Source organism: Trachypithecus francoisi, unplaced genomic scaffold (assembly GCF_009764315.1).
Source record: "Trachypithecus francoisi isolate TF-2019V2 unplaced genomic scaffold, Tfra_2.0 Lachesis_group19, whole genome shotgun sequence".
Taxonomy (NCBI): domain Eukaryota; kingdom Metazoa; phylum Chordata; class Mammalia; order Primates; family Cercopithecidae; genus Trachypithecus; species Trachypithecus francoisi.
Genome location: NW_022681464.1, coordinates 32,662,147 through 32,676,336, shown reverse-complemented (window position 1 = coordinate 32,676,336; position 14,190 = coordinate 32,662,147). Strand labels below are relative to the sequence as shown.

At 46.5% G+C, this 14,190-nt stretch overlaps 1 protein-coding gene across 5 annotated transcripts in view; it reads right to left on the bottom strand.

Annotated features, from left to right (window-relative positions):
* Positions 1-2,451: 2,451 nt before the first annotated feature.
* TMEM241 (transmembrane protein 241) overlaps positions 2,452-14,190 on the bottom strand; it is a 146,906-nt gene continuing 135,167 nt past the window's right edge. For 4 of the 5 annotated variants that reach the window (XM_033178136.1, XM_033178138.1, XM_033178139.1 and 1 more), the window contains one exon: positions 2,452-4,472. In XM_033178136.1, coding sequence (XP_033034027.1) covers positions 4,412-4,472 — 61 coding nt within the window. In that variant the 3' untranslated portion in view covers positions 2,452-4,411. The remainder of the gene's footprint in view (positions 4,473-14,190) is intronic. The other variant, XM_033178137.1, reaches the window with a different exon arrangement.

Below are 14,190 nucleotides of genomic sequence, written 5' to 3'. Positions count from 1 at the left end.
GCCCAGACTGGTCTCAAACTCCTGGGTTCAATCCGTCCTCCCACCTCAGCCTCCCAAAGTACTGGGATTACAGGCTTGAGCCACCATGCCTGGCCCTTATTTTTCTTTATATCCACAGCAGATAAGTAATAATACACCATTGTACACAACCTTGCCTCTCCTAATAGAAAGCACATTCTTTATTTATACCAATAAAAAAGCCCCAAAATCCCAAGGCTCTGACTGGGGTCCAGCGAGGATTAAGGTGATCAGGCGCCAAACAGGAACCAAGGGCAAAGGGACAGTGTGGGGTTACCTGGAGACTCCCTGTGCAGAAAATGGGAGCTCAGGGCTACAGTGAGGGGCCACTCCACTGTTCAGGTCTTTGGGCTCCCCCTCCATTCAGTGCTGAACACGTGAACTTGGGCATAGAAGATGGTGGTTAAAGCTTGAATAAAAAGGCCCAAGAACCAATAGAAACAGAAGGAAACTGATAGCATACTGACGAAACGCCTTATCCTCTGCCTCTTGCTGGTGTCAATGTAAGAAAAGATCTGAGATTTTAAGAACAACGGGCAGGAGGCAACAGAGACCCCATGTCTACAAAGAATACAAAAGTAGCTGGGTGTAGTGGCACATGCCTGTAGTCCCAGCCATTTGGGAGGCTGGGGTGGGAGGACTGCTTGAACCTGGGAGGTTGAGGTTGCAGTGAGCTGTGATTGCACCACTTTACTCGAGCCTGGGTAACACAGTGAACCCCTATCTCAAGCAAACGAAACAAAACAAACAAACAAAAACAAAAAACAGGACTCTGAAAGACAATTCAAACAACCAAACACCAACAAAAAAATATGGGCTTGCTAGAGAACCATTTGAAAAAGGATCTAAAACTTCTCAGCAAAAGCTTTTGGGGCCAGTTCTGCTAGAAAGAGGACTGGGTTTGAACTGCATGGCTCTTTGCAGTCATCAGAACCTCCATTTGCTTAAATGGCACTTGGAAAGACAGCTATAAAATGACACTTGGACAGATGCCACTTTCTACAAGTGGAAAAGAACTGGTCTCCGTTTTAGAGAGTTTTATGGGAGCAAGAGAATAAGGACAATTCTAAATCCAGATTTTCTATTTGATCCTCAGTCTCTAGAAAGTTTGACATCCTAGATGAAGAACAAAAATAAGTTGAACATGGACACAGGGAGGGGAACAACATATACCGGAGCCTGTCGGGGGTGGGGAAGGAGGGAGAATATTAGGAAAAATAGCCAGTGCATGCTGGGCTTAAAATCTAGGTGATGGGTTGACAGATGCAGCCAACCACCATGGCACACATTTACTTATGTAACAAACCTGTACATGTATTCCAGAACTAAAAATAAAAAAAAATTTCAACGAAAAAAAAAAGTAGAGACTCTTCAAAATGAGAGGGTATGTCAGGCAGCTACTATTATTTCTCCTTCAAATTAATAAGTGTCAGGTACCTGTTTAATCAGCTGGAGGTTAGAAAAAAATAATATAAATATTTTTCACGGAAACAAACAATAAGACAAAACAACAACAGAAGTAAGTTGAAAGCCATGTGTGTTAAGGTCACTTCTGGCATTTTTACCTTACATGAGAAGTAGAGACCAGGAAAAGACAAGGACATGAATTTAAGGTACTCAAGTTCCAAATACACGAATCCATTGCTATTTGTTTCTTTTTCTCTTTCTTTTCTCAACAAGTTGGGGAACACACGCAGAAGCAACAACAGCCACCGACTGAGCTGACTGTATTCTCCATGGGGCTGAGTATGGGCAATGCGTATTTCCCGGATGCCGCGGCAGGGGGTCTCCAACAATACACAGGTATTCAACATTACAGGGCCTGGCTCCCTGCTTGAGGAGGACTCATGGGTCACCCTGAATGGCCCACACTCTCTGACACCTGGCAGAGTGGTCAAATATTTGAAACATCTCTTAGGAACAGAAATATTTAGAGTTAGTCATTATTTCCTTTTTTTTTTTTTTGAGACGGAGTCTCGCTCTGTCGCCCAGGCTGGAGTGCAGTGGCTGGATCTCAGCTCACTGCAAGCTCCGCCTCTCAGGTTCAGGCCATTCTCCTGCCTCAGCCTCCCGAGTAGCTGGGACTACAGGCGCCCGCCACCTCACCCGGCTAGTTTTTTGTATTTTTTAGTAGAGAAGGGGTTTCACCGTGTTAGCCAGGATGGTCTCGATCTCCTGACCTCGTGATCCACCTGTCTCGGCCTCCCAAAGTGCTGGGATTACAGGCTTGAGCCACCGCGCCCAGCCTTTTTGTATTTTTTAGTAGAGACAGGGTTTCACCGTGTTAGCCAGGATGGTCTCGATCTCCTGACCTCGTGATCCGCCCGTCTGGGCCTCCCAAAGTGCTGGGATTACAGGCTTGAGCCACCGCGCCCGGCCAAGTTAGTCATTATTTTCTTAAACTTTCTTGGTGGGTTCAGAAACAAGTGACCATTTTGTGTAAATTCGTTTATTTTGGAACAATGAGAACACATGGACACAGGGAGGGGAACATCACACACCGGGGCCTGCCGGGGGGTGGGAGACTAGGGGAGGGATAACATTAGGAGAAATACCTAATGTAGGCGACGGGTTGATGGGTGCAGCAGACCACCATGGCACGTGTATACCTATGTAACAAACCTGCACATTCTGCACATGTACCCCAGAACTGAAAGTATAATAATAAAAAAAAGAAAAAAAGGTTCATTTATTTTGACTCCTACAAAGGCAATGAATAGGGTTTTTGTTGTTGTTGCTGTAGTTGTTTTTGAGACAGTCTCGCTCTGTTGCCCAGGCTGGAGTGCAGTGGCGTAATTTTGGCTCACTGCAGCCTCCGCCTACCAGGTTCAAGCGATTCTCCTACCTCAGCCTCCCGAGTAGCTGGGACTACAGGCACACAATACCACATCAGGCTAATGTTTTTGTATTTTTAGTAGAGACAGGGTTTCACCATGTTGGCCAGGTTGGTCTTGAACTCCTGACCTCAGGTGATCTGCTTACCTCGGCCTCCCAAAGTGCTGGGATTATAGGCGTGAGCCACTGCGCCTGACCAGGAATAGGGTTTTAATACAATTTTTCATCTGGCCTGAAAAATATACTTCAGTGTTCAATGATTTGAAATCTCTGAGATATCAGGGAATGAAAGCGATTAAAAGCTTTAAGAAATATAAATATAAGTATGTATGTGTGTGTGTATACATATACTGTTTATTTTTTTACCCAGGGAAGACATCTGTCAGTGCTCATAAACCCTGTTTCCTCTGGTGATAAGTCAGTACCAGCTTAACCTAATGGTTGGCAAAAACAGGACATGCACAATTCAATGCAACACACACCCTGACAAGTTTGTAAGGACCACGAGAAGTTTAGAGGCAGGAAATGAATAGTAACATCAACCACAAAAAGTAACATCACTCACTCCAGAGTTTAAAATGCTGGTACACAGGTAGGGGTAGGCCTTAGGCAAGCCAGCATGACAGCAAATGATGGACGGACCCAGAGGAGACGCCAAGGATGTAAAAACAGGAACAAAACAAAACATACAACCAAGACTCTCCATAAAAATGATAACTGTGTGAGGTAATGCATTTGTTAGCTAGATTTAACCATTCCCAAAGCATCGTGTTGTGCACGATAAATGCATACTGTTTTGTCTGTCAATTTAAAAATAAAAATGAGAAAGGCCAGGTGCAGTGGCTCATGCCTATAATCTCAATACTTTGGGAGGTCGAGGTGGGAGGACTGCTTGAGCCCAGGAGTTTCAGACCAGCCTGGGCAACACAGTGAGATCCCCATCTCTAAAACAATAAAAATAGAAAAAATGAGCCGGGTGTGGTGGTGCACACCAGCTACTCTGGATGCTGAGGCAGGAGGATGGCTTGAGTCTAAGAGGTCAAGGTTGTAGTGAGCTGTGATCGTCCCACTGCGCTTCAGCCTGGGCAACAGAGTGAGGCTCTGTCTTTACAAAATAATCATAAATAAAAATTTTTAAATTTTAATTATGAAAAAGAAAAAGACAACCAAACCCCTAGGCCCACTACCTCGCACCGAAAGCAGTGTTTGGGAGACAGCATGTGGCATCCTGAGGTGTGAGGCTCAGTCGAGGTGAGCAGAGCCAGCCCGTGAAATCCTGTACTTCCTGCTTCTGCAGAACCAGCTTCCAAATGGGAAGACGTAACAGATCGCTCCTCTGCAGCGACCTGCAGACCCCCAGAAAGAGCGCTCCTTGAAGCAGCAGGGCCTCGGCCTCATCAGCCACCACCACGTTCACGTGGGTGAGGGCGATGGCGCTGCCCACCTGGTCTCACTGTCCTCGCGTTCCTCTTTCTGACACATTCAACAGGGAGCTATGAGACCAGGGGCGATGTTCCCCTGCAGCAGCCGGCGAGTCTCCTTCTCTTGACCGTCTTGTTCAGGAGCCTTTCCGCTCTGAGAAAACCAGCAAGGCCTCTCCAAGTGCACCAAGCAGGACGCTGCAAACAACAGCAGAAGGTCAGCTCTCCACTCCCCTGGGACCCCTGAGCTGCCTGGCGCCCACGCACGCTGGGCAAGGGGTGCCTCCCCTCATTCTGCAACTGTGACTCATCACCAGCCCGGACTGCCATGCTTCCAGGTCAAGCCCAGGAATCGCTCCTATCACTCGGGGCAGACCTCGGGTACACATGGGAGGTGAGAAGGCTGGCAGGCGGGCTCGATACCTTCCCTCGGGGAAGTAGGTGAAGCATCCCACACATCCCGACCTGGTGAGGGTGCGCACTGGGGTTAGTGCTCTCTGGCAGAAACAGACTTCCGGCAGGAGCGATCCCAGAGGCCTCTGGTGCTGTTGGCAAATTGGGCTGAGGGATAGGAAATCACACAGGTATCCATATTCTTCAAATTAAGGTGACAATCTCAGAATCTTTTCATTTCATTTAAACTACAGAACATTTAAAGGTGAAAATACAAGTGGGGAATCATAATTTTCCCACCAGCACAGAGAGACACATGGCCAGTGATCTGAAAATGAAAAAGCAGTGGGAGAACTGGAGACAGTGAGGGAAGAAGAGCTGAATATTTTAACATCCCTCAAATGTAATACAGCCAAAGTCCTCTCCACTTTCTATTTTGAACCTCGCCACAGACAGTCTATCTGAATTCCGTCAGTCTTCTGGGGCCTGTGCTGGGCCATCATCAAGGGGCTATGGTGGTAGGTGTCTGATGGGGAGAGCCCTTTTTCAGAGGTGCCAACAGCCCTTTTGGTCAGACCCTTTCCTTCCCTTCCTCTCTCATCTGCCTACCCAGCACCCCAATCCTTCATACGCTCACTCGCAACACACACCCAGGCCATGGTGCCTTCATATCTTGAATGTTTGTTGTGCTGAGTGTATGACACACACATAGGCTGTCCATGCTACACACCTGGTGAAAAATGTTCCTTTGGTGGGTGACCCTTACAGGTAACTCACACCATTTTCCACTTTAGTACAGGAATGAATTGACTATGAGTGGGAATATAAAAACAATATGCTTTAGGGGCCGGGCGCGGTGGTTCACGCCTGTAATCCCAGCACTTTGGGAGGCCGACATGGGCAGATCACAAGGGCAGGAGATCGAGACCATCCTGGCTAACAAGATGAAACTCCGTCTCTACTAAAAATACAAAAAACTAGCCGGGCGAGGTGGCGGGAGCCTGTAGTCCCAGCTGCTCAGGAGGCTGAGGCAGGAGAATGGCGTGAACCCAGGAGGTGGAGCTTGCAGTGAGCTGAGATTGTGCCACGGCACTCCAGCCTGGGCGACAGAGCAAGACTCCGTCTCAAAAAAAAAAATGAAAACCAAAAAACCAATACGCTTTAGAATCAGGCCAATTCAAGCTCTGACGCAGGCATTTGTTAGTCAGCTGATCTTGCGTATGTTTTCAGCCTTAGTCTCTCCATCTGTACCATGGGAGATGACCGCATCTGATAGTCTCTGTGAGGCTTAGAAATAATATATTAGAAGCAACTCACCCCTGTGTTTAGCCTATGACAGACAGTCACTAAAATAGGATTATTAATACTTTCTAGCCGACTGCCCTCTGAGAGTAGCAATCCCCTCCTCCGTGGTCCTCCCGGTGGGCCACCCAACTTCTGCCTGAAGACTTCTAGTGAGGGGCACGTCCTGTTGAGCAAGGCGAGCCTGTCCCATGGATGAGTGACTCTGGTCAACTAGATTCACATGCATCTCCATGGGCATCTCACTTGTGGAAGCCACTGGGGTTGGCAGGGACTGGCTGAGACCTGTTCCTTCCCCATGCTGACCCAGGCAGCCCTTCATCACACTAACTCTGCAGCAGAAACTTCTTACAACCTCGCCTGCGAGGCCAAGGCTGCTCTCCGGAGCTAGAGAACAAACGTACTCCTTCATCAGCTTGGAGACTAGGAGAATCCCCCAAACACTGTGGTCTCCTCTCTCTGGTGATTAAAGGCTTCTGGGGGAAGGCAGCAGGAGACACTGGCCAGTGAGGTGGGGGGGCTTGGAGGATGTCCCCCCCCCGGTTCACAATGGGGATGGAGGAGAGGGAGCCGAGGGAGATGGATGCCTAGGACCTTACTCCAAGTTGGGATGTACTTTCCTCTTTCACACAGAAATAAAACTATAATAGTGATAAGTTGATCGATCCTATTTAACTCACAATAATGTAGCTAGAACAAATGTCCATGTTACGAAGCAAATGACAATCTGTGGACTTCCCTAGATCTGTAATCATCATTGTCAGCACTGTCTCTGTGACAAATTGTGACCCAAGTTCCCAACGACCCGATTTGGGAGCCTGCTTGTGCCTTGTCCAGCTCAGGACCCCAGATGCTGAAGGGTTCTATCACCTCTCCTCTTTGGAAAAGACATGACTGTGAAGGGGAGGCGTTCTTTTTGCACACAGGCTCACCTCCAAAGACCTGGCTTTCCCTTTTAAGTGATTGCCATTCCCCTTGTAGCCCTTCAACAGCATGTATGTCACCCTGCCAAGTTCCCGGGCAATGTAGAGTCCCCGCGACCGGATGCAAGGGCTGCACAGAGCGTTGGGTTTGGGAGGGTTTTATTTCTGCAAATGTAACCAGGAGCTCGGACATTCTATACACTCTCCACTAATCCTCCTTAATCACCAGGGAGAAAACCAGGGTAGCGGCTGGCCCCTTGCCACTTTTGCTCCCATAGCCTTGGAACAATGCTGGAGTGTAATAACCTTGCATTCTGTCCCTTGGCCTGAACTATTTTATGAAACACCAAAGCAGCTTAGTCAATACTAAAAACGAAAGCAAACCTTGGTTCAGTTTACTGTTAGGAGAGCCAGGGAGGTAAGCTTTGATGTTGTTTTCTAAACAGCAGGAAGGGCTGACATGTGTCCAGGAATCTTAATAGCATTACAACTATTTAAGTCAGAGCTTGACTGAACTGTTTGCAAATCTTGTAATCCCCATCATTCCTGAAACGAACAAACTTCATGTAACCAAGGCATAAACATCAGACTGCAGGGCACACATGGCCAGAAATATCCATCACTAGCTTCTCTTCCAGAGGTTTATTTTCAGCGCTTCTCCAGCCCTTCTCTTCCTCCTATGAGGGACCCAAGGCTCCATCCAAATTTTACATTTATTGTTTTTTTTTTTTTTTTTTTTTTTTTTTGAGGCGGAGTCTCGCTCTGCCGCCCAGGCTGGAGAGCTGTGGCCGGATCTCGGCTCACTGCAAGCTCCGCCTCCCGGGTTCACGCCATTCTCCTGCCTCAGCCTCCTGAGTAGCTGGGACTACAGGCGCCCGCAACCGCGCCCGGCTAATTTTTTTGTATTTTTAGTAGAGACGGGGTTTCACCATGGTCTCGATCTCCTGACCTTGTGATCCGCCCGCCTCGGCCTCCCAAAGTGCTGGGATTACAGGCGTGAGCCACCGCGCCCGGCTTTTTTTTTTTTTTTTGAGGCGGAGTCTCGCTCTGTCGCCCGGACTGGAGTGCAGTGGCCAGATCTCAGCTCACTGCAAGCTCCGCCTCCCGGGTTTACGCCATTCTCCTGCCTCAGCCTCCGAGTAGCTGGGACTACAGGCGCCCGCCACCTCGCCCGGCTAGTTTTTGTATTTTTAGTAGAGACGGGGTTCACCGTGTTAGCCAGGATGGTCTCGATCTCCTGACCTCGTGATCCGCCCGTCTCGGCCTCCCAAAGTGCTGGGATTACAGGCTTGAGCCACCGCGCCCGGCCTACATTTATTGTTATGGCTATTCAATTAATTCCTGTTGAGCCAGTAGACAGAGGATGGAGGCTGCTTCCTTTACCTGGCTGCAGGCCCCGCACCTAATGCAGCACTCAATAAATACTGATTCAACGAATAGTTAAACTGTTAATATTTGATCCCGTTTCTCCCATCTGGGAGAAGTCCCAAACTATTTGGTCTAAAAACAGTTTGGTCCTAAACTATTTTTTCCTTTTTCTCTCTTCCTCACCACAATGTTTCTGTCCCATGCTCCATTCCTCGGGGCCCTGCCGAGTGAGTTCATAATCTATTAAATGATGATAAAATTTGAGAGGTAATGAGCAATGTTATTGAGAAGGCCCTTCTTACATAGAATTTTAAAGAGGAGGTTTCAGATTTTTAATTCAAACGGAAAACTCATAAATTTCAGACACTGTGATCCTGAAGGCATTTTGGAGTGTGATGGGGACGTTTTCTTTGCCCCTAAATTCATTCTTCCTATACATAGGTTTGGGCAGCCTCCATGAAGTTCCTTACAGTTAAAGGGATAAGAAATCTTTACTCAAAGATTATATACGATCATTTTCTAAAGACTCTCGGCATTGGTGAGGTCTGTGCTAGGCTCAGGTTCAAGTGATCCTCATGGCTGATAAACAGCGATCAATGGCAAGTTCAGTGAATGATGTGCAAAGGGGCAAATGTGATCATGGACTCCTTAGAACAAAGAAGTTGCCTTTTGGTTATTCTTTTCTTTCCTTGTTCCTACACTACTCCAAAGAGAAGGGTGACTCTCCCCGTCTATGAAAGGGGATTCAGAGAGGAGGCACCATAATGAATTCCACTTGACAGGGATGCTGCTCTCAGGTCAGAAGCTTTCTCTTTTGTATGCTTCAAATCTCCTTTGCTTTTTTTTTTTTTTTTTTTTTTTTTTTGAGGCGGAGTCTCGCTCTGTCGCCCGGGCTGGAGTGCAGTGGCCGGATCTCAGCTCACTGCAAGCTCCGCCTCCCGGATTTACGCCATTCTCCTGCCTCAGCCTCCCGAGTAGCTGGGACTACAGGTGCCTGCCACCTCGCCCAGCTAGTTTTTGTATTTTTAGTAGAGACGAGGTTTCACCGTGTTAGCCAGGATGGTCTCCATCTCCTGACCTCGTGATCCGCCCGTCTCGGCCTCCCAAAGTGCTGGGATTACAGGCTTGAGCCACCGTGCCCGGCCTAAATCTCCTTTGCTGAATTTTGAAATAGAGGGAATTAATATTACATACAACTGTTAATTTAAAATGAACAATTAAATAGAAATCTGGATATTTAAATTACTGGGCTTGAAATAGATTGTTTTTATAATAATTGGCTGGATGAGAGCAGTTGTTTTTAATTAACTTTAAAAAGTGGCCAACATTGGGTACTTAGGTTTATAATTGTTCTTGGATACAATATTTGGAAGGCTGGCCACTCAGTGTTGATTCAGCAAGTATTCAACAGCAGGCCTAGAGACGCAAAGGTGAATGAAACACATCCTTTCTCCTAGCGCTGCTCACAGCCTGGCGGGAGAGATGGCGCCAGCCACCTGTCACTCAGTGCAGCAAGTGCCTATGGAGCCAGACACAGACACAGAGGGTGGGAGGAGCAGCTGAGGACCTGACATTTGAGCTGATCCAAAGCTCTCATTCGATAAGCAAGTTCCTTAAGATCTTGCTGAAATTTGAAAAGGCATATTCTCCACCAGCCCCCAGGAACTTTAGACCAGTGATTCTCAACTGGGGTAGGACTTCCGGCAATGTCTGGGGACGTTTTTCATTGTTACAACTGAGGGGGTGTTACTGGCATCTGGCGAGTGGGGTTCAGGTTTGCTGCTAGACATCCTACAAGGCACAGAACAATCCCTCAAAACAAGGAATTATCGGTCTCAAATATTCATAGTGCTTTGGGTGAGAAGTCCTACTTCAGACGGCCTATTTTGGGCAGCTAAGCTGTTGTCCATCCAAGGAGGAGGATAATGACATATATATTTGAACACTTACCCCCTACACGGTGACCCCCCTGGAGTCAGGGAATGTGCCTTGCTTACTTCTGTAGCCTCAGAGCCCAACCCAGCCCTTTGGTGGAATGCATGAATATACAAATATATGGATGCAAGGATACTGGCTGGAGCAGGGTCCTCCAGTCTCAGCCAGCCTAGGGTGGTGGAGGCCACGGTGGATGGGAGAGCACACGCCTACGTGAGGAGGAGGCAGCCTCTACTCATTCCAGAAACTGCTGCTGTGTGCAAATGCAGGCCCAACATTAACAGCTGCTCCACATTTTCAAAAGAATCTGGAAATCTGGATTTGTGTGAGGAAATCACCCGATTTCAAAATGGTGATGACTAACTTAAAATGTGAAAAGCAAATGACAAGAAATAGTAATGATACCGGCACACACAATAGGGCCAAAAAAAACAGGCCTGCAGCCTCTGCCCTTTGTGACTTCTGATCAGTTTAAAGTCCCAAGCCACAGGGATCAGCCGCCACCCCTGCCTGAGCTCTGAGAGCTGGTCACCCAGCCACGCTTGAACATGCCTAGTATATGGACGAGGCAGACCATCTCTGTGCAAGACACAGAGCTGACGCACCGTCCACTCTTCTGGTGGTTCACTTTGTGGTTGGAAAATTCTTTCAGGCTGAAAACACACCATCTTTAACCCCAGGAGTCCTCAAAAATCAGGAAATTCCAAAGTCAAGGTTCCTTTTGCAATAATCACACATTCTGTTTCCTTGATTTGGGTACACACAGTCTGTCTTTCCATTTTTCTCAGGACATACCATAAATTTCACAGGATGTGAAACAGCCCAGTGACAGCCTCTTACAGACGCCTGCTTCCTTATTATTCCGACTCAGCTTTTCCTCACACTGGAGAGCTGTCTTACTCTTAGCTCTCACGTTCAGTTCAATACCTGGGTTTCTCTGGCTCATTTTGAAATTCTGTACAAAATGTGGTCAATGCAGGCTTACTTGTAAGAGAGAAAGATATTGTCAAGAATTTAGGGGCTGGGCGCAGTGGCTCCCGCCTGTAATCCCAGCGCTTTGGGAGGCTGAGGCAGGTGGATCACTCGAGGCCAGGAGTTCAAGACCAGCCTGGCCAACATGGCAAAACCTGGTGTCTCCTAAAAAAACAAAAATTAGTCGGGCATGGTGGTGCGTGCCTGTAATCCCAGCCATTTGGGAAGCTGAGGCATGAGAATTGCTTGAACCCAAGGAGGTGGAGGTTACAATGAGTTTAGATTGCACCACTGCACTCCAGTCTGGGTGACAGAGCAAAACTATCTCCAGAAAAAAAAAAAAAGAATTTAGGCTAGGCTAGGAGCGGTGGCTCCCTCCTGTAATCTCAGCATTTTGGGAGGCTGAGGCTGGAGGATTGCTTGAGGCCAGGAGTTTGAGATCAGCCTGGGCAACATAGAGAGACCCTGTGTCTAAAAAAAAAAATAATAATAATAAAATAAAGAATTTAGACAAACACTATGAAAGCTAAGGATGCAGAAATTTGGGGAAAAATCTCAAGAATTTATATATATATAAAAATACATTTATATATCATATATAATTATATAATTATACATAATTTATATAATAAAATACAATTAATATAATAAAATATATAATTCTTATATATAATTCAATTATATATAATATATAAAAATACATATATTCTCTTTATAGAAAGAGGGAGAGAGAGAGATGCATGTATGCATATACATATCTCAGGGGTTTCTTCTCTGGGCAGCTGGATTTTGGGATGTCAACCTGCCTACCATTTGTGTCACCCCTCCCCAGAAGGACAGGTGCAGAGGAAGAGTGGGAAGACAGATTAGCTTCCCTGCTTCAGAACCCCAGTTCTGGTTACAAATCACTGAGTCTCCACTGGCTGCCCTGTCTTCTCAGGTGAGAGGGGCCCAGAACTCTTCCATCCCCCAACTCTCAGCCCAGCTAAGCCTCTTCCTCTGCATAAGACCCAGTTCACACCAGCTCCAGGGCCACCCTTGCAAATACTCCTGGCCTCTCTCCCTCCTTCAGTCTTCTTATTCACTAGGCATTAACACAGTTACTATCTGATCCATCCCATGAATTACCTTTCTGATTTGCCCTTCCCTTGATAACCCCTTAAGTGTTGGATATCTTATATTTCTTATGGTTTCCACATACTTTGCATACAGCAATCACTCAATAAAAATGTTTAACTGATTGACATTATGGAGTTATAGCTATGGTATAAGAAACCTATGACAATGAGATTTTCCTCCCTAAAAATGTCTACTGGACATTCTCAGCTTGCAGGTCAGTCCCTGAACAGGAATCAGGACTGTCTTGTGCTGGGTGACACTCTGTTTCCTCTGCTGTCAAATCATCTACATACTTTTTATGGAGGATCACAGTGGTGGGACGAGGAACATGTAAGCCAGGTTCCCTTACAGCTCCCTCATGAGCTTCCGCCTGTACATTATCTGCACTGCTGTAAATCCTTGGTGTTTTTCAACTCAGTTCTAGCAGGTTATGGGGCATTGTACACACAGAGACCTGGGTTTGAAATCTGGTCCAACTGCCTAGTAGCTATAAAATCTTGGGAAAATAAGTATCTCTGGACCTCAGCTTCTTCATCTTTAAAATAGGGATAACTTGGAAGATTGTCGTAAAAGTAAATGAGATAATATTAATGTAACAAATGTCTGAGGCACAGCAGTTGCCCAATAAATGGTTAGTTATTATTATTAAAAAGAAGAGGAAGACACAGCAGGAGGAGGAAGAGGAAGGTATAGGAACATTTTCTAATTTTTCTTTTCCTTCCATTTGTCTTCCTGGGGCAGGAAATGCCCCCACTGGCAGTCCTGAGAAAGGTTAGAAATTCCATTTTCTGAGTGCAGTGAGCAAAACCATTCATTTCTGTCCATCTAGGATGATTTAGATATGGACCTGCCCTCAGGCAGGGCAATGAGCATCTACAGACACTGCAGAGGCAGCGATTTTTGACTTTTATCCAAGAATGGTTCCTGGCACATATGAGGCACTTGATAAATGTCTGTTTATTGAAGGAACCCCTTCCAGCCCAAGGCCACACAAGATGCAAGTTCACCTCTTAGACTCCCCATCATGGTATTCCACAGGGCCACTGGTCCTGCCTCTCACATTTATCCCATATGAATCTCCTACTGATGTTCACACATAACACTGTTGTTTCTGTGGCTATGTCAGCATCCAAGGCCATTTTATCCACAGAAGAATCCTGGGAGATGGGAGGCTGTCCTGGGCACACCTGGGTACCAGTGCTGACCCCCACCAGGCAGCATGGTGGTCCTTGAGTTAAGCAAGTGACAACTCAGCAGGTCCAACGTGCAAACAAATGCAAAAAAAAAAAAAAAAAAAGAAGAAGGAAGGGGAAAGATCAGCTATTAGGACTACTCTGATTGCAGGCACGGGAAAAATACTTACTTTCTTCTTTTTTTTTTTTTTTTTGAGATGGAATTTCGTTCTTGTTGTCCAGGCTGGAGTGCAATGGCACAATCTCGGCTTACTGCAACCTCCGTCTCCCGGGTTCAAGCAATTCTCCTGCCTCAGCCTCCCAAGTAGCTGGGATTACAGGCATGCGCCACCACACCTGCCTAATTTTGTATTTTTAGTAGAGACAGGGTTTCTCCATGTTGGTCAGGCTGGTCTCGAACTTCTGACCTCAGGTGATCTGCCCGCCTCGGCCTCCCAAAATGCTGGGATTACAGGCGTGAGCCACCACGCCCAGCCAAAAGACTTATTTTCTAGAGTCAGGCTTTATTTGAGCAAAGCTAAGCAATACTATGCTTTTTCTTTCCTGATAATACTGGTAAAGACATGTAAAAACCTATTCCAAAATTTGCCTGCACTTCCATTTTATAGTGCTATTCCGTGGGGGAAAAAATCTGCCAAGTAATATATAGGAACTAGAATGGAAATAAGCACGATCTTAAAGTGGTCCTAGGCTTGTTTTCCTTTTTAAAAC